Source organism: Pleurodeles waltl, chromosome 1_2, assembly GCF_031143425.1.
Source record: "Pleurodeles waltl isolate 20211129_DDA chromosome 1_2, aPleWal1.hap1.20221129, whole genome shotgun sequence".
In the NCBI taxonomy this organism is placed as follows: Eukaryota; Metazoa; Chordata; class Amphibia; order Caudata; family Salamandridae; genus Pleurodeles; species Pleurodeles waltl.
The window spans coordinates 691069124-691091373 of NC_090437.1; the positions used below are offsets into that span (position 1 = coordinate 691069124).

Genomic DNA, 22250 nt, shown 5'->3' on the forward strand with positions numbered 1-22250 from the left:
GGTGTTGGAAAGGAATTTTGGGTTGTTCGACGCAGGCCGATGGCGGCGAGTGATAGTCCTGTTCACAGGAGCCCTTGTGTTGGGTTTGGACCATGTACCCAAAAGGACATCAGTGAGGGCCTCATTGAATGGGAGAAGGGGTTCTGAAGTTGAAGCCCCAGGCTGAAGCACCTCTGTCAGGAGATTAGGCCTGACTTCCGCAGTATGTAGCTCAAGGCCAAGGACCTCAGCTGCCCTACTGACCACCATACTGTAAGTAGCTCCCTCTGCCGTAGCCACGGTAGGAGGAGACAGCATGCCAGCATCAGGAGAAGAATCCAGACCACTGGCTTCACCCAATTCCTGTGCCCAGTCCATAGCAGGGTCATCCTGGTATTCATAAGGGTCCAGGGACTCCTCCCGTATTCATACCCAGAGGAAAAAGGGTCGGAATCTGACCTGGGGCAAATAGGGCCCACCGAAGCCGATGGCGGCGTCGGCCACGTTGCTCCGACTCCGAGTTTTCGGGGGATAAGAACTGTGTAGACGTCGATAGTGGGAACTACCGACGTTGGGAGCGTCGACAATCGACCCGCGCCGGGGAAGGTCCTGAAGGTGTGACCGGCATCAGTGCGGATCCGCGCACGGATCCAGAGGCGACCTCGGTGGCCAGGGCGGAAGCCGCTGGCGCAGAACCCAAAGGCCCCTCAGCCAAACCCCTTGGGCCCGAAGGCAACGTATCGGGGTTGGGCCGCCCAAAGATGAGGCGCATGGGCTCTTAAAACTCCTTCAGTTGGGCGGGGGTCGCTCTGGCAAACTCGGGGAAGCGCAAACTCGACCCAAACGAAGGCTCTGAGGACAGAGGCCTAGTGAGTGGACACTCGTCCCGCATCATGTCTGCGGAGTGACAGGGTGAAGTCGGAGAGCAATGGGACTTCTTCTTCTTACCTTGATCCGAGGACTTCGGAGAAGACGAGTGGTGATGACTCCGCGACCGATCTCAAGACCTTCCTCTCGAGCGAGACCGAGACCTACGCAGAGTCGAGTGCCGGGCCGCCATTAGCTTTAGGGACTGATCCCTCAAAGCTTTCGGGTGCATGGCCTTACACTCGGAGCACGACTTCGGGTCGTGGCCGCGCTTGAGGCATCACAGACAAACGCGATGAGGATCCGTCACCAACATCGTCCGATGGCAGTCCTCACAAGGCTTGAAACCGGTCTTTGGGGACATCTTGACGCAACAAAGTCGTAGACAAAAAAACCTCGACAAAACAATTGAATTTGGCCCAAAAATAGCCAGGGTAGCTCTCTCTGGATCAGCGTGTGGCACGGAAAGAAAAGAACTGACGTCACTGCACGAGGGCGTCGTCTATGTGCTACTCCTGACATCATCATGGCGACCTCGACTGACGCCACCTACTGACACGCAAGGGTATTGCTCGAAGAAAAATCTCCGGATCCAGTCTGACACCTGGGGGAAAATTCTAAGGTAAGGAATCTGCAACTAGAAGTCTCTATCAGATATACTGAGTTTCCTTTGTTTTTGACCCAGGTCCACTGGGGTGTTCCTCAGTCATTATCAAGTAATTCCCTCTATGGGACCAAAATCTAAACAAATTTCTGCAGCCAACTTCATGCCAAGTACACAGTTTTTCTGTTTTCACACACACATTAATGATTGTGATACATTGCTCCATCAAAGAAGAGTCTGTCTCTCTCTTCTTGCCACCATCAACACAATGTTTCAGAATATTAGGGTATATTTGGATAACACCGGGTCTCCCCAGCTCCCAAAAATCGTTGGGAGTTAAGAATGATTTTCCCCCTAACTGCTGAAACCTGCCGACCCACTTTTCGCACAAACTTGCTGAACCTGTGGCTCATTCTACAGTGCGTGAACTAGTGCCACCCCGCCACCACTGCGACATTGCAAGGGAAGCAGGGTTTTTCCATCAGGCTGCTATGTCACGCTTGGCCACCATGGTGGTCGTGCCCAGGAATGCCCCGTCTGCCCTCAACCCTCCGGAGCCCCATAGGACCCCAAGCAGCAGCATCAAAGGTGAGAGCTGCTTGTCCTACCCCACCGTATCTGACAGTTCTCTTGTCACAGCCACCCACTATCCCTGAATCACCAGGCACAACCATACCATGAGGTAGACGTCAGCGGGGAACTATAGCAGCAGGGGCAGGTGGGATCAGGAAGGTGGTCTCCTCGGTGTAGTCCTCCCAAAGTAAGGTAGGCAAAGTGGAGATAGTAGGTCTGGATCAGGCGTAACCTGGAGGATATCGTTATTTCTCCGGGGCGCCATCATAGTATCTCACCAGTCATCATCTTCAAGGGGACCCAACCACCCCTCCATGGGTGCCCTAAGATGGTCCAGGATACCGAAAGCATTGTTGATTAGGGCGCTATAAATCTGTGAGATGCCTCCTTTGTCCAGCGTACCCATGAGGAGTTTGGCCTCCAGGGGGCTGAATTTACGGAGAGAGACAGAGAGGCATCACGTGATATGTGAGCATGAAATGCATGTCGTAGTTGTAGACATCTGTAAAATTGTGAAGAGGTGAGTGCGTAGGCATCTTGAAGGAGTACATGTGGGTCCCAGATAATATATCACCTAGTTGCGTTAGACCAATGAGCTCCCATCTACCAAAGCCCTGTGCCGTGCCATTAGGGAGTCTGGAGCGAGGGTTTATTGTCCCATTTAGCATGTTGGAGCACAGCCCTCCAGGTGAGGAAGACCACTCAGGTCACCAGGGGAATGGTAGCAAGGATTGAAAATCCATACAGCATGGCCATAATCCAAACCCCAAAGAAACCCCAGAGATGTCAGCTCCAACTGGTAGGCGGGGTCGGACCAGTCCCCACCAAGCCAGTCGCGGATCACCAGAAGTTGGGAGGTGCAGTAAAGGTTGGTCATCCCCAGACCTCCATCATAAAGAGCACGTTGACAATGGTTAAGGGCTAGATGAAGCCTACAATTATGCCAGAGGAATGATAAGGCCAACTTGTCCAGATCACAGCTCCATCACCAAGGCAAAAGTATCAAGAGATTTTGAAAAACAAAGGAATCTCGGAAGGACCATTATTTTATAGACGGTAAATCTGCCCATTACGTTCAATGGAAGGGATTGCCATATATTTAGATCCTCCTTTGCTTTCTGGGTCAAGGGTCAGAGATATCGCAGAAACCGAGAGTGGAGGTCCAGTCTGAGAAAGAACGAGCACCTGTCCGATGGGAGGCAGACACAATGCCCGTGGCGTCTATGTCTGGGGCCAGGCCTGTGTTGAAGTACCCCCAACCAACGCCAGCCCCTCAAGGAGGGCCAGCAGTACCTTAGAGAGGTCCTCGAGGAGTATGTCTAGAGGTACAGGGGGTTTATAGGCACAGATGAGGTTAACTTTCCATCCCTTAACCGCTCCGGTACAGGCAAGAAAACGCACTGGGGTCCCTTGTCTCTTGAGTGATGGTGAAGGAGCAACAATGCAGGATTGCCATTCCCCAGGAACCTTGTGCATATTCAGAATGGAGGACCCTATTGTAGCCCTGGCACGCCAGGGACGCTAATGCTTCTCCAACAGGTGTGTCTCCTGAAGCATACGGGCTGCAGGGAGGAATCAATGCATGTATCTCCGGACCGTGGCCAGCTTCATTCAGTCCAGCAGCCCATTAACGTTCCAGGATGGCACATGCATGGATCCCATATCTGAGAATGGACAGCACGCATGGACAGAGGGGGCACCAGACCCTGTTGGGAAGGTCACCCACGGTGATCGCCCGGGCAGCAGAGCAGTCGTTCCTCAGTAAGCCATGTCCAGGCCGCCTCTGGATTACCAAAGAAGTGGGTTTTGTTCTTGAATACTACTCTGAGACAGGGTGGGAACAGCAGCCTGTACGAAAGGTTCAGTGCCTGTAGCTTCTGATTAACTGCCTTGTATGATTTGCGCTGCAACTACTACTCTCTGGTAACATCCAGAAAAATAAGCACCCAGACGTTGGGGCGTCTGAGGTCTGGGCCAGAGCAGGCCTTCCTCAAGATGGCATCTGTGTCCTTGAAGATGAGGATGTGGGTGATCATGGGTCTATGCGGCGCCCTTGGAGGCGGCCTTGGCGTGAAAACTCCTCTCGATCGCAAACTATGGGAACAACTGATCTGCAGGCATCCAAGATTTGATCTAGGTTTCAAGGAACTCTGCGGTTAATGGGGTTTAACTACCTTCAGTTATTACCACAAAGTGCAGGTTCTTCTGCCTGGAGCAGTTCTTAGCGTCTTCTGCTTGGCGGTGGAGCTCCACCATGTGGGATAGGAGTCAGAGACCTGGGATTTCGAGCTGGTGACCTCATCTTCTGTGGACAGGAGGGTGTCAGCTTCAGTAATTCAGGTTGTGGCATTATGTAGATCTTGGAGTAGAAGAGCCATGTCAACGCGCACGTCTCACATCTTGGCTTCCATGGATGCCTGAGAATTGTGGATAGCTTGTAGAATTGTGGCCAGGTCACTCTCAGGTGACGTGGGTTGTCTATAGTATTGCCTCCAGCTTGTCCACTGCCTGTAGTGTACTGGACAGTCTGGATCTGGGAGGCCACTAGCCAAGTAGGTTTGTTGTTGCCCGTGGCAGTGAGGAGATTAGACGAAGCAGCAGAATCTCAATGTGGTGGCACAACAGAATGAGCAGCCAGGCCCTGGGGGAAGGCACCATCCTCCAACACAGCCCTAGTTGCGAGCAGGCATGTTGGATACCAGGGGAGTGGGTAGGATTTACCCAATGCGGACCAGGGCATTAGATTGCCAGTGGCGCCAAGTCCACCTGTAACACTAGATGTGACATCAGGGCAGAGGTTATACAGTCAATTGTGGTTTATCTTGGCAAGGAGTTTGCAGGGCGTAGAGCGGGTCACCACGAGGCACTGGCCTGGGTTATTCTGCTGCAGAAGGGGGCCTTGGCATTCCAGCAAGGTAGCCCTTTATTCACCATGACTGAGATCAGACCCCTCATCTCCAGGAAGATGAGTTGCAAAGACGGCCTCAGGTGCCCAGAATCCCAACAATCCAAGGCCCAAATCAGGCAGTCAATATGTGCTGTGTCTTTTATAGTCAGGAGGTAGATGGGCAGTACCGGTTCAGAGGCAGCTTGGGTCACCAGGGCATATGGCGTTTTGCAGCAGAGAGGGTGCAGGGAGGGAATGTACAAACTCTTTATGTTCTTCACAGGGTACAGGCTGTGCTGGAGACGGGACATATCCCATGCAGCTGCAGTGTTGGAGTAAGTAGGGCCAGCCCCAGGTCTGCAGGTCATAAGATATCCAGGTCTTGGTGCCACTATGTGTGAGACGGCCTTAGGGGAAGATGTGAGCCACCAGGGGACCTCATGGCGACAGAGAGGCACCCCACTATAACTCTCGTTGTGGGCCCAGCTTCCGTAGAGCTTGCAGGGGGAGCCACCGCAGACGCTGATGTACCTGTGGTGCAGGGACTTGCTACATTGCCTTCAGGGCTGCAACCAGCAGTTAGGACACCCGCATGCCACTCATGCCAACAGTCCTCTGATCCAGATGCCGCCGCACAGGCAATCTGACAGTGTGGAGTTTGAGGGTAGGCTGCAGGGGTCTTAAGAGGCCAGTCAGGGCACTGCATAAGCAGGAGCCAGCGGGCTTCTCACTCACCCCCAGCAGGGGTCTCCGCTCCACAGAGAGCAGCCCCTGGACAAGCATGGGGCAGACGCCCAGGTCCAAGGAAGTCCGAGAGGGAGGCCGGGCCTTTCTCCCGGCAAGTCCAGCAGTGCAATACGTGGGCAGGGTGGGCCACAAGGACGTCCACAGCATCAAGGCCGCAGGAGAGTGCAGAGGGGCAGTGAGCAGACTCCCTATCAAACAGCGGCACAGGCTCTTCTGCAGCAGCCCAGTCCCTGCACAATGGTGGTTTTTTTAAGCTGCAAACATCTGAATGCCTCCCGCCCCCACACACAGGCCACCAAGTTAGGAGGAATTGGAATCATTGTATTTTAGCAGATGGAAGGGGATGCCAGCAGCTGTCAGGGAATAGGAAACGCACCAGACAGATCCAGAGACACTGCACTACAGTTCCATCTTTACGCTCCAGGCCATGCCCCACTTCCATTTTAATCTGACAAACCCACCTTTTAACCCATCAAAACCATCTCTGATCCTTCTCATGCTGCACCAACCAAACCAAAGGCTTGCCTGCTTCGTTGCCCAATTCATATAGTTTATGTTGTCTAGTCCAGTATTGTGCCCTCTCTTCCACCACCCTCCAGCTGTCTGTGCCCCTCTCTGCCTAAAGCAATTTAATGGGATAAGAGCACTTCAATGGGATAAGATGACCTTTTGCTCTTCTATATATTCTGCTTCCCACTGCCTTAGTCGGTGTTCCAGGTCAAGCACCTCTTCGGCTCTTTCTTTACACCTACCAGCAGTAACAGCTATATGACAATTTTGTATGCCTCCCAAACGTCCGCCCTTCATTGCACCATCCCAATGTTTTCTTTAAAATAAAGATCTTTTGATTGTAATAGGCAGTTAATGGCATTCCAGGTGTCTATTTAGACTGTCTTCTAACAACCAGAGTTTTGTGCTTTGAGCATAGTGGGGAGTTATCAGATGTTCCTCTTGGCAGAAAATGTGAGTCTCTACCTTCCCTCCTGTGTCAACAGCACCAGTATATAGTCCATTCTGGGGAGTGATTTAATACAGTTAGACATATAGGAGTATAGAATTATGGAGGAATGTGGAGGAATGTGCTTCCCTCTAAAAGGCCAGCAGCCCCAAAACAGTTCTGAAGTTGTGTTTGTCTCTGCTACCCATCCATTTGGTTGTGGTAACTCTGTCTAGGACCCAATGCGTTGCAAAGATGGACCACCCCCAACTCCCAAGGTGTGTCCTGGGATTGAATTATCCACATTCCCATTTTTTCAGCATAGATGTCTAAAATACTGGTGGGAAGTATAAGGAAGTCACCTTCTCCTCTCCCCATTCCACTCTCCACATACTGCCACATAAGAACCCACCTGGGTCAGTCCATGTCTGTGCGACCATCAGTGTGAGTGATTTTCAGTTCATGATTCTGACATCACAGGAGCCAGATATGGACCCTGAATGTACCAGGACTGTATAGCTCCCTCTGCCCAGTTATCCGCAGTTGCTACCCATCACATGGTTTCTTGTAATAGTATTAAGTCGGGGTGTTGTCTGAAAAGGCATTTCAGTACCACCCCCTTTAGCTTATGGCCTATGCCACTAACTTTTCAAGTTAATATTTTAAGACCCATCCTTGGAGCCGTGGCCTTCATCAATGTGGTCACTGCCTAAGCCAAGTAAGTGGTCTTCCATTTGCCCCCTACCTGTCATCGTATCTGTGTGCACCTAGTGATGCCAGTTCGCCTACCCCTTCTTCGGCTATTGTTAGACCGGACAGTCTTACGGTGGTCACCCCTAACTTTTTGGACACTGTTTTTACGGGTTTTAGGACTCTGCGCACTTCACCACTGCTGCCCAGTGCTAAAGTGCATATACTCTCTCCCTTAAAACATGGTGACATTGGTTTATACCCAATTGGCTTATTTAATCTACTTGTAAGTTCTAAGTAAAGTGCACTACATGTGCCCAGGGCCTGTAGATTAAATGCTAATAGTGGACCTGCAACACTGATTGTGCCACCCACATAAGTCGCCCCTTAACCATACCTCAGGCCTGCCATTGCAATGCCTGTGTGTGCAGTTTCACTGCCAATTCGACTTGGCATTTAAAAGTAATTGCCAAGTCTTAAACTCCCCTTTTTCTACATGAAAGTCAACCCTAAGGTAGGCCCTAGGTAACCCATAGGACAGGGTGCTATGTAGATAAAAGGCAGGACATATACCTGTGTAGTCTATATGTCCTGGTAGTGTAGAACTCCTAAATTCATTTTACACTGCTGTGAGGCCTGCTCCTTTCGTAGGCTAACACTAGGCCTACCCTTATAGATTGTTTGAGTGGCAGATTCTGATCTGAAAGGAGTAAGAAGGTCATATTTAGTATGGCCAGAATGGTAATAAAAAATCCTGGTGAAGTTGGATTTAATATTACTGTTTTAGAAATGCCACTTTTAGAAAGTGAGCATTTCTCTGCACTTAAATCCTTCTGTGCCTTAAAATCCACGTCTGGCTAGGTTAGTTGACAGCTCCTGTGTGCATTTCACTGAGACTACCCCAAACACAGGATGCTCAGTAACACCTGCACTCATCTGCATACTGAATGGGTCTTCCTGGGCTGGGAGGGTGGAGGGCCTGACACTTACATTTGAAAGGACAGTGGCCTGACCTCACACAATGGACTGTCAAACCCCCTACTGGGACCCTGGCAGACAGGATGGAACTGAAAAGGGACCTGGTGCACTTCTAAGCCACTTTCTGAAGTCTCCCCCTCTTCAAAGGCACATTTGGGTATTTAAACAGGGCCTCTGACCCTACCAACTCAGACACTTCTGGACAAGATATCACTGGTGAAGAACCTCTGAACCAGAACCTGCAACTTGCCAAGAGGAACTGCCTGGCTGCCCAAAGGACTCACCTAACTGCTTTGCTGCAAAGGACTGCTGCCCTGCAGCCTTGCTGCCCTCTGGCTCTGCTGAGAAGTGCTCTCCAAGGGATTGGATAGAGCTTGCCTCCTGTTCCTTGAAGTCTCAGGGCCAAAAAGACTTAATCTTGCAAAGAATTCTTTGTGTGGCGAAACTTTGACGCACAGCCTGCCGAAACGACGCACAGCCTGCATCGCAGTGAGAATATCACCTCACGCCGACCCAGAACGACACAGCCCAGCTCCCTGAGAGGAGATCGACACAGCACCAGCGTTGCGACTGGAACTTTGACGCACGGCCCACTGGATCAACGCATAGCGGAGCTGGAATGACGCAGCTCGACTTCCTACGGGAAGAATCAATGCAGCGCCTGCCGTGCGACAGAAATTTCCCTGCATCGCCTACCAGATCGACGCAGGCCCTGTGACTTCATCCTGCAAGCCCAGGATTTCTCTGCATCGTCCCCTGGGCATCCAAATACCCTGCAACCCAAAGAGGATCCAAGTCCAAGCGCTGGAAATCGACGCAAGGCCCTGGCTGTGTGAAAAATATCGACGCATCGTGTGTGCACCCGGAGAAACTAATGTACACCTGCCCATTTTCCACACATCTCTTCTGCGGTCCCTTGCAGATAATTTCAACGCAAACCAGGTACTTTGTGCTGCAAGAGACACTTGTTGCTTTTTAAAGATTAAAGACTCTTTTTATCATTTTCGAAAGTGATATTTCAACGGTTACTTATCAAATCTTGATTGTTTTGACCTGCATCTAATCAGATAAATAGTCTATATTTTTCTAAACACTGTGTGGTGCATTTTTATGGGGTTATACTGTGTTGTTGCATGATTTATTGCACAAATACTTTACACATTGCCTTGTAAGTTAAGCCTGACTGCTCAGTGCAAAGCTACCAGAGTGTGGGCACAGGATAATTTGCATTGTGTGTGACTTACCCTGACTAGAGTGAGGGTCCTTGCTTGGACATGGGGTAACCTGACTTCCAACCAAAGACCCCATTTCTAGCAGCTATTAATGCCTGATACTGTATTTCTGTCTGACACATTTCTTCATTTCATGTTTAAATATTGGGTGCATCTGGAGTCTTCCAATATTTGGCTATATTTTGTTTTTCAAGCGAAGCAAAAGTCCTAGGTCAATGAATCTGTTAGTGACTTCATTTTTCTTTATTCTGGTTGCATAATTTATCAGACTTCTCAGAGGGGAGCATTCAACTCTCTTTTCAGTTATTTCCTGCATTATGATTATGACTGAGAAACCACACTAATTATGAAAGCATGGGCATTGCCAAATCAGGTGAAAACGGTCAGTCTCTGGTGTGTTACATCTGAGCAACACCTGTCTGGGTATATAGCTTTAAGTTTCATAGGGGTTAAGTGTGTTGTATGTTATACTGTAGGTATTTAAATTGTACATTTCAAGAAACCTTGAGTGTATGAGATAGCATACTTTCCTATTTTTGTCATTTAAGTTCACTCTAATATCATTTGCCCATTTTTCTCAAATTTCCACCACATTTCTTTAAGACCTCTCCTGTATTGTCCTGTAGTGTCTATTTACAGCCTTTTTGTCAGGCCCCATGGTATTGTTTGAAGTCCTATGCTGTTTGGTTGTTCTTATCATGGATAACATTGGGGCACTGCTCAAGCCAGAGGTAAATGTCTATTTATAATATTTGCATTTGCCCACCATATTCAACGTGCCACCTTTATACTGCGTCTGTTTTGTACCATTAAAACAGTGAGAGTTTAAACCCAAGGGTACAAATTATCTTTAAGTCGGCTTGCTGGTATGACTGTTGTTGTTCTTTTGTTGGGTTACACAGTCAATATCTTTAACAAAAATATTTAAAGCATCAACAATATGAGAATGTCAAAATTAAGTATTCATAACTCTACCAATATGACTGGAAGCAGACTGAGATTAGGAACATTCACATACTTCCAATGTTAGTTCACATCCTTTTCTCAATGTGACGAGTACCTCAATTTGAAACAGTTGTTTCAGCACATTACTTTACAATCAGATAAAGGAAGCCTAATGAAATTGAACCTAACTCGATGCTACAAAATAAATCTATCTAACTCAGTAAAATGTTCAAAGTACATTTAGTGGGATAGATTGGCAGATCTCTTTTTTCAGCTACTGATATTTTTAGAACTGAAAAAAGATCTAAAGATAATCCTAGAACTCTTTACAAATAGATTCCCCATTACATAATTTCTAATACCGACAACCTAGAAAAGTGCACTCAAATCAAAAATCATTGGAGGTTCATTTGAGCTCTTTATCTCTTTCGATTGGCAGTCACTTTTGTAACCACCAAGGACTGTTTTATTAATGCAGCTGCTTGTAGCATAGATTGTTGGGGCAGAGGCAGGTGCTCATTGCCACTTTTTTCTCCTTTTTGATGTTTAGACCTCTTATCAGCTTCCTGGTCACAGCCCACCTTATCTCACAGGCCATGACTCGGCCGCTAATAACCTGCTACTCTGTTATTGTCTGACTACCACAACAGTCACTCCTAGCCTAGAATATACCAGGAGAACAATGTACAGACATTGATGTTCTATCTCAAGATATTTTCTTTATTAGTACCAGCCTCTACAAATGTTCACACCTTCCATTTGGTAGCTCTAACATGGCTATCATCCTTGTGTGAGCCTAAGTTTCCTCAGTCACATAACATCAGCTTCACAAGTACAATTTCTCTCTAATGTATTCAATTTAAAAATATTAAGTTTATTAAGACATATTTGTCCACATAAACAAAAATACATGCATCATTTCTTTGGTCAATAAAACACACTATGACTAGCAGCAACATCTTATATAGACATAAAATGCTAATTAAATACATTGTTTCAAATAACTATGACTGGAGAAGCTACAGTTCCTCAATAAACATAAATTAACAAGAATATCTAACTGTTCTCACTTCACTAAGGAGAAGTACCAGTTGCGAATAAACTTAACTAAATCTATAAAATTTGTGAAAATTAAAATCAAGCCAAACTCTTTGAGGCACTTAGTTTGGCACTTACAGTATTTATTTACTTCTTTACCACCTTATTTTCTGTTATCACTTTTTCTTAATATTTACCTAATTATATATCTTACAGCAGGGGATGTAATAAACAATAAAGAACACCCACTGTCAATTTATTTTTTCAAAACCGGTTAAGGGAATAACTGAATATTTTCTTCAACTATAATCCATACCTTTCTCACACAATAATTTTAAAGACGGTTTCCCTAATCTTAGCTCCATGGACTGGGAATAACCTACTACCACATCCAGCTGACCTTCTAAAGCACATTTAAAAACAAACCAAAAAAAGTTCAAAATATACCCAAATTTAGATTGAGTCCAATTACTCTAAAACATATATAAATATTCAAATAACAACCGAGCAACAATAATGGGTAGTCTTCATAATGGTGTTTCGAGAAGTAGGAAGGCTATTCCATGCAACAGGTGCCACATTTTCAAAATACGTCTTAAAAAAAAGTCTCACCGACATACCAACAAAAAGCTTATTAAGGTGAATCAATCAATTAATGGCCATAAGGGCGTTAAAGCGCTATCCATTCCGGCAGTACATTTTAAATTTCCTGTAAACAGTACCCAGAGGTTTTTATAAACTTATTATAGGAGGTTTTGTTTCCCTATCATTTAAAAATCAATGCATCACCAACCAGAACATGAGTTCAAAGCAGCAAGCATCTTCTATAATTTCAATGAAGAATGCTCAAGCATGGCTAAATCTTCAGCATATGTCCAAATATTAATATGCAGTCCAATCATTTTAGGTGACTATCCAAGTGCAGATGCACATGATGCTGCCAAATTGGACAGATACAAAGCAAAGGCAATCTTGATTTTATCAGAATATTTGACAATTTGCTCCTATCTTAATTATGGTCCACATACCAGAATGTATCACCTTGACTGGCATCAGCAGAGATAAAGTGATAATAAGATGTTCCAATTTATACCACAGACTACATAGAATCAAATGTCATGAAGAGGTTTACAAAACAAGCATAACATTTGCCCTCTAGCATAGACGTCTGTGCAAAATAAAATGCTGAAAATAGGCAATGGACTGTACTCAACCCCAGTATTAAATCCGCTCCTTTTATTGAGATTAATTGTATGGCCTGGGCATGTTTTCACAAACCTGTAGAATGACACACAAGACTAATTGATAAGCACCAGGGAGATTTCTACTACCTTTTTTAAATATAGGTTTGATCACTGAGCCGACCCATTACAGAGGAAGTTATCCCACCCTAAATATGTCCTGAACCCAAAGGAGGTGGACAAAGGCCTATACGAGCAGGGTCTTTTTGATAGCTATGTTTATAAGGCTGTGTAGGCCTGGTGCTCTGATGGTACTAGTGAACACACTTTATATCCAGCAAGCTCTTCATGTTAACTTTTCCAACTAAAGCCTCATGTGCACTGTAGTTACCTCCATCACTGTTGCTGCTCACAGCATATCCTCATGTGATTTTCAAGGTTCTTAATCTTTATGTAAATCTACAATAATGATTATATACTGACCCAATCATTACCAATGCACAAAATTACTGGGAGTCTCCAACTCCAAATGTTGCTTTTCATCTCAGCTCATGCTGACTGACAGACACTATTTTCTTGTTTTTGATAAGTGATCTATATTTAAAGACACGCTTTTTATGCTGCCACTGTTTAATGTTGTCATTTGAGCACAGAATGTCTCACAACAACTTAAGGAGAAGGATACAATTAACTGTGCACTCCAAATAAAACCGTAAGTAAGGAGGAACTCATGATCTATCTAACAGAGTAACAATATAGCAGAAATCAATATGTGGAACTTATCCAGGTACTTGGCAATTCTGTATTCACCATTAGCAGTAAAGCAACACAACTAAGATAAACAAGTTGCTTACCTTCTGTAACTCTTTTTCTGGTAGCGACTATCTAACCATGGGTTCCTCATCTTAGAATATTCCCCAGGCTTCAGACTAGCTCTGGAAAATCTTGAGCTGTATATAGGAAAGTGCCCCTTTTGGCATGGTTACCCCCCACGTTGTGCCTGTTATTGATGCTGACTTGACAGAGTGTGCTGGGATCCTGCTAACCAGGCCCCAGCACCAGTTTTCTTACCCAAAACTCTTCCATTGTTTCCACAATTAGCACACCCCTGGCACACAGATAAGTCCCTTGTAAAAGGTAGCAGTGGTACCAAGGGCTCTGAGACCAGGGAGGGTCACCTAAGGGCTGCAGCATATATTTTGCCACCCTAAGAGACCACTCACCAAACACATGCACAGTGCCATTGCACACACAGGTGAGGGCATAGCTGCATGAGCAATATGCCCCTACAGTGTTTAAGTCCATTCTTAGACATTGTAAGTGCAGCGTGGCCATATTGAGTACATGGGCTCGGACTTTGTCATTATGAATTCCAAAGCTCCTTGATGGCTTCCCTGAAGACTGGGAAGTTTGGTATCAAACTCCTCAGCACAATATACCCATACTAATGCCACTGTTGGATTTATTGTAAAATGCACATAGGGGGCATCTTAGAGATGCCCCTGTATTTTACCCAACCCTTTAGTGCAGGACTGACCAGTCTGTGCCAGACTGCCACTAACAGACAATGTTTCTGACCCCATGGGGTGAGAGCCTTTGTGGTGTCTGGGGTCAGAAAAATCCTGCTTCACACCTATCCTCTGCAGGAACTTTAATACTTGGTGGTGAGTCTCAAGGGCTAAGGCCTCCTGTTACAGTGGCCCGGGGCACTCCAGCTACTGGAGATGCCCGCCCTCCGGACCAAGACCTAATGTTGGCGGCAGGTCCGGTGGGAAAGTAGAGGGAATCCTACTAGAAGGGTGTAGCCCTTCTGCACAATTTTGAGCACCCACTTGTCAGAGGTTATGTTGATCCACTGAGGCAGATGATGCCGGACTCTACCACCAACAGGATGACTGTGCTGGGTGGAGGGCTTGCAAAAGCGGATTGGAGGCTGCGGCATCCGGTGGTGCAGGGGAGTATGACGCGCTAGGCATGATTCCTGTGACATTTTTCAGATCCACAACCCCATTCATGAAAGGGCTGGGTAAACTGCTGACCTTTGGTAGCAAAGGACCATGAAGTCAAATTTGTTATTATTCGAGCATGTTCAACTGCAAACGATTTCTCCATGTGCAGAATGAAGAGTTTTTGTCTACCTTGCAAGGTCTTCAGACGAGCATATGAATTTGTCCAATATACACTGTATAAGTGAAGTTATCAGGATTAGCCTTTCCATTAGTGTATGAAATGGTTCAACAGCATTCTGTGCCATATTCTCATTAGAAAAGGACGCATCACATGTAAATGTATACCCTAATGCGGCTCCCCTGAATCTGTTCAGGGATCCCTCAAACCTCTCATTCAGTGAGGAATCCTAGATAATAAGCACTCAGGTTTTAGGGCACATCATCTGCAGTGCTTTCAAAAAATAAAAAAATATTTTCTTGAGCTCTGCAAATGGTTGTGGTTGTCTTAGAATTAAGACAAAATCATGACGAAATAAATCAATCTAGATTTATTCTGGATTTTGTCCAGCAACAACTACAGTTTAAAGACAACTATTTTCAACAAATAACATCCATAAGGAACTGATATAGTTGCTGCCTTAATGCTATACAGCTCAAAGTAATGTCCTCACCAAAGGAGGTACTTTTCAAATATCTTAAAAACACGAGGCAGATTAACTATCACATGAACAGTGTCTATATTAAACTATGTTTTCTTCCTTTACCTTGACATCAGAAGTGTCCCGCTGGCAGTTTCGCCAGGCCCTCGAAATAGATGAGAAAGTTCTATCTGCATGGTCAAACTTCCCACCTTGCAGATTAAGGAAGAAAGTAGTAAATGGCTCCTACAAAAACAATATAAATGCAATAATTGAGTTAGTACTGAGATTATAATGTATACTGTTCAAGTCAATTGTTCTGCATCTATTTTGCAAAAGTAATGGTATAAGATTGTAATTTACTCAATTAGCAATTCAAGACTAAACATGAGTATTTCTAACTTTCCACCTAGTATCAACCATTTAAGTAGAAAACAAAGTTGTAAAGAAACAGTCATACTGCCCCAAGCAATTTATGCTAAGATACATTATCTTCAGCAATTTCAATGACATTTAAAAACCTTTTTTACAGATAATATTGCTCCTGAAGTTCTCCCTTAGAAGAAAGTACTTCTAAGAAGAAAGTACTGCAGCGGTTTTGCTGTAGTCTTTGATTCAACAGATAGTCACTAAATATGAACAAGAAAATATAATAAGATAACGTTTTGGGTAACTAGCATCAACTAATACTGGATTAGCATTGAAACTATGGCAACATTAAAACTCAACCGCACAACACTGAACAATCGTACACAGAGCACACAAGTCAGAGGTACACATTGGTGGAAAGAGCCCCTTACTGATTTCAAAGGGGATGCTCGTCTCCCTTAGAGGCCGAGGGTGGCACAGAGAGGTGTCCCTTACTGTAGTGTGGCCCAGTGCTGACTTAAAACCATATTCATGTCATGGTGGAGGAGAGCAGTAAGTGGGTGAATCAGATGTATTTTGCTTTGGAGAGCACAAGTCAGAGAAGGGGCTACTGGGCTCCAACTGTGGCGGCTGAGATAATTTTTCAGTGGGTGTGTCCAACTGGGTTCAGTACATCCTTTCCTCACTTGACTCTCAGCATAGCGAGAGTAAATAGCCAAAGGATTCTCAGAGAGTAAGCGTGAGAAGCAAGAGCTCAGAATTCAATGGTCAACCATCAGACATAATAGTGTATTGCCCAACCCTGTGCTCATCTTTTAGGTTAAAATAAAGTACTTTAATTGCTAACATAGCACTACAAAACACAACTGGGGATTCAGACACAAAGTTGTGAAGAAATGGCCCTTTCTGCAGGGCTATATCCAATCTGTTTGCCTTTCGCCTCCTATTTTTCTGACCCTCTTTTTGTTGGCTTTAAGATTCTGGGCATTTTACTACTACTAATCAGTGCAAAGTGTGTGTGCTCTCCCTCCGCCAAAGTTTGGTATAGTTGGCTTACACCTGTTTGGCATATTTAATTTACCTGTAAGTTGCTTGCAAAGTGATATACCATATACCCAGGGCATGTAAATTAAATGATGTTAGTGGGCTTTCAGTGCTGATTGCGCTACCCACAGAAGTAGCCTTTCAAACTTGTCTCAGGCCTGCCACTGCATTGTCACCACACTCAGTTTACCACCACACTGACTTGGCAATGCAAACTAATTGCCAAGGCCTAAACATCCTTTTTACACCACCTATGTCACCCGTAAGATAGGCCCTAGATAGGCCTAATGGGCAGGGGGCTGTGTATGTAAATGTTAGGACATATTTTATGTTTTACATGTCCTAGTGACAAACAGCCTATTTCTTTTTGCACTACTGTGAGGGCTACTCCTCTCAAAGGATAGCACTGGGAATTCCCTTCTATATATTTAAGTAGTAATTTATGATCTAGGAGTAGTAGCATGGGCATGTTTGGCATGTTTTGAATGGTAGTGAGAAATCCTGTTTATTGGTGTAGTTGGATTTTACATTACCAATTTAGAAATGCCACTTTTAGAAAGTGGGTATTTCTTTGTGCTTATGACTCTAGTGTTTTGCAGTCTGACTCCAATCCACGTAGGGAAGGGTGACAGCTACACTTGATTCATACTTTCTAGACAGCCACAACACAGGAGGGGCTGTTTGTGACAGGAGAGGTATCTGCATCCATCTGAATACCGATAGTCTTCCTGGGCTGAGCGAGAGGGAGGCGGGCACACTTGATTTGTGTAGGCTGTGCCCCTGGGTCACACAATGGGCTGATTTACCCCCCACTGATGTCTGGAGCCAGGGCTGGGCTGAAAGGGGTTGTGTTACACTTGAAAGGGTCCCTTTTAAGCAACCCCCTTAACAAAGATATTTTGGAGTATAAGTACAGGGGCTCTGACCCCATGTTTGGAGAGCACTTTGGAACTGGGACTGTTAGGAGGACCGCTAACTTGCACAAAGGACTCACCTGGACTGCTCTTCTGCTGTTGCCCTGCTGCCTGCTGTTGCTGGGTGGTGTAAAGGATTCACTGAATTGCTTCTCTGCTTGTTGACCTGCTGCCAGCTGCTCCCTGACTGTGGTTCCCCCCCCCAAGGCACTGGGGTACTGCAGGAGGTACTGCCAATGGAACTATTGGCTTTGTTGTGAGCTGGTTTGCTGCATAACTGCCCTGCTTTGGGCCAAAGTGTTCTCCAAGGGGCCCCAGCGTGGGGTGGGCACTGTTTCCTACCCCTTGCCTGCTCAAACCTGCAACTATAGCACATGGAGAGCGCTTAATGGATTCCCCTCTGTTTTACGCCAGCACATGACAAATGCTTTATCCTTTCCCTATATTGTTTTTTTCTTCACGAGCGGGTAGAGCGCGCTAGGTGCTTTCCCACACTCCCCTTTGGCAAAGTCAGTGCGTGGCTGACCACTGTGAAGCTCTCCCTCCACCTCCCACCCCACACTGCTCCAAACCAAGCGCAGGCTGTCAGCAGGAGAGAGGGAGCTTCCTCAGATTACAGAAGCCAGTGGGCATGCCAATACACCCCTAAACTGAATGGCTAGGTGATGGGGGTGCATTGTGATGCCTCACTGCCTCAGCTTGCTGAACCGAATCCTCCACTGGATGGCCATACAGATGTGTGAGCAGAGGCGCTCTGCTGATGCCGAGTCGTGGGCCGGGCCGGATTCCCACACGAGGACACCTGGTCTTCTCACCACAAGAACTGTTGCAGGGAGAACCCAGTCAGGCCCTTGAACCCCCGCCAAGGCCCCTTCCTTGTTGCTTGTATCTCCAAGGACTAGGATTGTCCTTGCCTGGCGAACTACAGGTGAGCGGTGAAGTGCAGACAGTTAGGCCACCGTTCCACTCTAACCAACGGGCAGCCACCTCTTCCACAGCCGCAAGGGTGACCTTTCACAGGGGATCAGCTCCCAACAGGAATTTCCTATAGCTACAGCGCGGCACGCAGCTTCTCTGGTGGTGAATCTGCATGTGGGGGCCCAAACAGGGTCTCCCCACGATAGACTATCACGCGTGTGCCCCACATCCTCTTTGCTCCTTACCTGGGGTAGGGGCCGGGACATTGTTTACTTTATTTTTTTATTTTTTTTTAAATCACTACAGTGATAAACAAGCAAAACGAGGGGTTGCCTCTTTGGAGAGCTGCATTTTACCATATTGTAGGTAATAGGCCCAAGAGTTCTACTACCATAAATGTATCATACACTCACTGCAGATACAAGCACTTAACACACACACTAAATGTCAGCGCATGGACCTGGGGTTCACATAACACCAGAACATTACAAGACAGGGGTAAATTGGCCACACTCTCTTTGGCACAGCGATAAAGGTCTGGTTACAGTAATGATTCACAAACACTCAGTAAGCTGCCACCATCACTTCATGTAACTTTCTCAGGACATATACAGTAGTCTGTGCCTGCTATGAAGGCACGTTTAATCCATCCATTCATGTTACAGAGCAGGTTCTGGCCCTCACATTACCAAGGACAAGCCTAGATCTCTGTGCACATGTTGGAGTAGCATGGTACCATGGCCAACAAAAAGCCCAGGTACCAATTTGACATGTTGTCAGGCAACTCAAGGCAGGGCTACATGGCTGTCTGCCACACACAGGACAGTCCCGCCTCAATACTGCCTTATTATAATCGTCTCAATATGAAGTTTATTTCATTTGTATATGATTTGCATCTCACTCTCCTATATCCTTTTCTTACCTTTAGAGACTGCAATCAGTCCCAGACGTACGTGTTGCTAGGTATTCCCTGCAAAAGTTCTATTGTTTCTGTTTTGCAAACAGAGTGGGAGTTTTTTTGTGCTCCAAGAGTCCTATGGAGGGGCTGCAGTCTCAGGAATAAGTATCCCATTGCAGTGAATGTTTTCCAGGATTGTTTTGACTGTAGTTCAAATACTGCATTAAGAAAATGTGCCTTATTGTGATTGCTTGTAACACGACTTAGTGGAAATGGAGCAGCACTGTGAGAGCTTTGTGGTGTTTCTGTAAAGAGATACTGTTGCATGGTGCAGGTCAACAAAAAGGTGTATTCTGAAAGCCATGCCATTACATTTATATAAAGTGCATGGAGCAAGAGCTCCATGAATGTCTCAATACTGGAATATCTGTGCATGGTGCAAATCAAACTCGAAGCACACTGTGAGGGCTCTGCAGATGGCTCAGTATGGGCATATAGCTGCATTACTGGAGCTTGGGGAGTGTGCTGCTTGGCCAGCGCAGAGTGAAGGTCAGACCAGACTGGACCACATCCTCTATTGAAACAGCTACTTTTCTTTAAATCAGAACAGGTAAGAGATCTTTGTAATAGGTAAGCCCATCACACTCCCTTTGACTGGCTTCCTGGTGCAAAGGACCCCACCTTCATCCATACGCCCTCAAGCCAGAAACCTGGGGATACTCTTAGACCCCCCCCCAGAACTGTTATTTGTTCCATTTGTCAATGCAGTTGTTAAAGTGATCAATCTTTAGTAAAATGTATTGAATTGTGTTTTAAGTGGATGTACTTTGAAGGACCTTTGGCACTAGGACAGTAGCAACACAATTCATACAAAAAGCATTTAACTGAGATATGGCATTTGATAGCCTTGCAAAAGGCAGTATATCCCAGTGCTGCAAAATACTCCCTTTTCTTCAAATTGACCATTGTATGGAATCAACCAGAGCTCTCATCTTGTCTCAAATGGATTACACCAATATATTTAAAACTATCCTCCCCTGAAATCTCATGTCAGAGAAAACAAAAACTAAAAATCTTGGAAGATAGTATGTGCCATCACCTATGCATTCATGGCCAGATGAAGAGTGCTATTCAAGGTACTCCACTGGTTATTTGTCAAAGGTAGGATCAAAATCAAGGTTCTCAGCACCATTAACAAAGCATATTGGAAAGTGGTCTCAAAATCCATGCTAACGTTAGCTTCATGCTGCACCCCAGACAGAAACCTCTGCAAAACCATGTTAACTTTATCAAGCAACAGTTGTTTAAGTGAATACAATCACAGAGGCAGATTCCTGGAAGTTCAAGACTGAAAACTACAGAATGACCTCAGATAAACTCTCCCCTGAGAGGAGAACCCCGCTACATTCAATTGAGGAAACTCCTGAAAACAGAACAGTTTAGATATGATTTTAATCAATCCTTCCAGACTCTCTGGGTTCACTATTGCAAAATGTCAGCTATGGTTTTTACCGTACCGGATATACGTGTTGTTGCCAATTCAATTTGGTCTCTCATGAGAAAGGACAACCTCCACATTGCGTTCTCAGACACAAAGTAACCAAAAGGTTGCATGTATAGCATTACAAAACTACTACATAAACAAATAGCTGAGGACTAACACAACTGAGTATGAAAGCTCAACTCAGCATACAGGTGTGTTTGACGGAGTTGTTGGGACCTTCAGTCCTAAACACCAATGCATACAGGTCTGGTGAATGCATCAGAAACACAGGCGTACATAATACGTGTCCTCTGAAAGCCTCAGCCTTGTAGTAGCCAGGCATGATTAGAACAGAGGTACTTTGATTAAGATACAAGCATAGTCTCAGATGTCAGCACTGAAAATCCCTGACAGCGCCATCAAACTACCAATTAATCTCAAGCATAACCAATCACTGATATTTAGTTGTGAGAAAAAATAGGGCTGTGATACAGCTGGTCATATTAATACGGCTATTGCTATATTTGATGCTACAAAAGGGTAAGGATAGAAAGTTTGTGTTGATCCAACTCGAAGCAAAAAAAATAACTAGACAGAGTATCATGACAGTGTCTTTGGAAAGTAATGGGTGTAATTTAGTGCAACATTTGCTATGCTCCTTCAGCCCTTATATGGCACACCTAAAGCTAGAATAAAACATGGACGCTATGTCCAATTATTTTGGTATCACTCTGGGAGCACTACATGGTTTCTTATTGCTCAGTTATTGTTTGTGTTATACTAAGAACCTTATCTGCGGACTATAGAGGCAAGAATATTGATCATGCGGAGTTGAATGGATATTTTATTAAAGTCACTGCTTATTCAGATAAAAGCTATTTTTGCCCAAAACAAAAAGAAACTGCTACCTGCAAAAGAAGAAGTTGCTGTGGCGCTTGGATGAAACTCTGGGTATAAATTAAATATTGAAAACACTCAGGAAATAAAAACTACCATACCATCTTGACTGATAACTGAATAGTCTCAAATGCAATATATCTAGGGCTCTGAATAACTCATAAGACTGATGAGAGGAAAGAAATGCACCATACACCCCTATTAAAGAACTGCTTTATGACTTGAGCAGAATTGGAAATGTTTACCAAAGCTGAGTTACCAAAAGATGTAATAAAGTTGAAATGATTAATCTCTCAAAGTTTTTATATTTATTGCGACCTATTCAGCTCAATGTTACTAATAACAGTTGGATTTAATTATTAGTAGCTTTATATGGGAATGCAAGACCTTGTCACACAATTAAGATTGTAAAACTGCCAATTCTCAAAAGTGGCTAGTCGCTCTAGGAATTTAAATGTTATTACTGGCCTGCAAATGGGGAA

The 22250-nt window shown here is 45.3% G+C and overlaps 1 protein-coding gene across 3 annotated transcripts in view; it reads right to left on the reverse strand.

The window, feature by feature from the left end:
* LRBA (LPS responsive beige-like anchor protein) overlaps nucleotides 1-22250 on the reverse strand; it is a 1864610-nt gene that overhangs the window by 431772 nt on the left and 1410588 nt on the right. For all 3 annotated transcript variants that reach the window (XM_069242641.1, XM_069242642.1, XM_069242640.1), the window contains exon 46: nucleotides 15372-15491. In XM_069242641.1, coding sequence (XP_069098742.1) covers nucleotides 15372-15491 — 120 coding nt within the window. The remainder of the gene's footprint in view (nucleotides 1-15371; nucleotides 15492-22250) is intronic.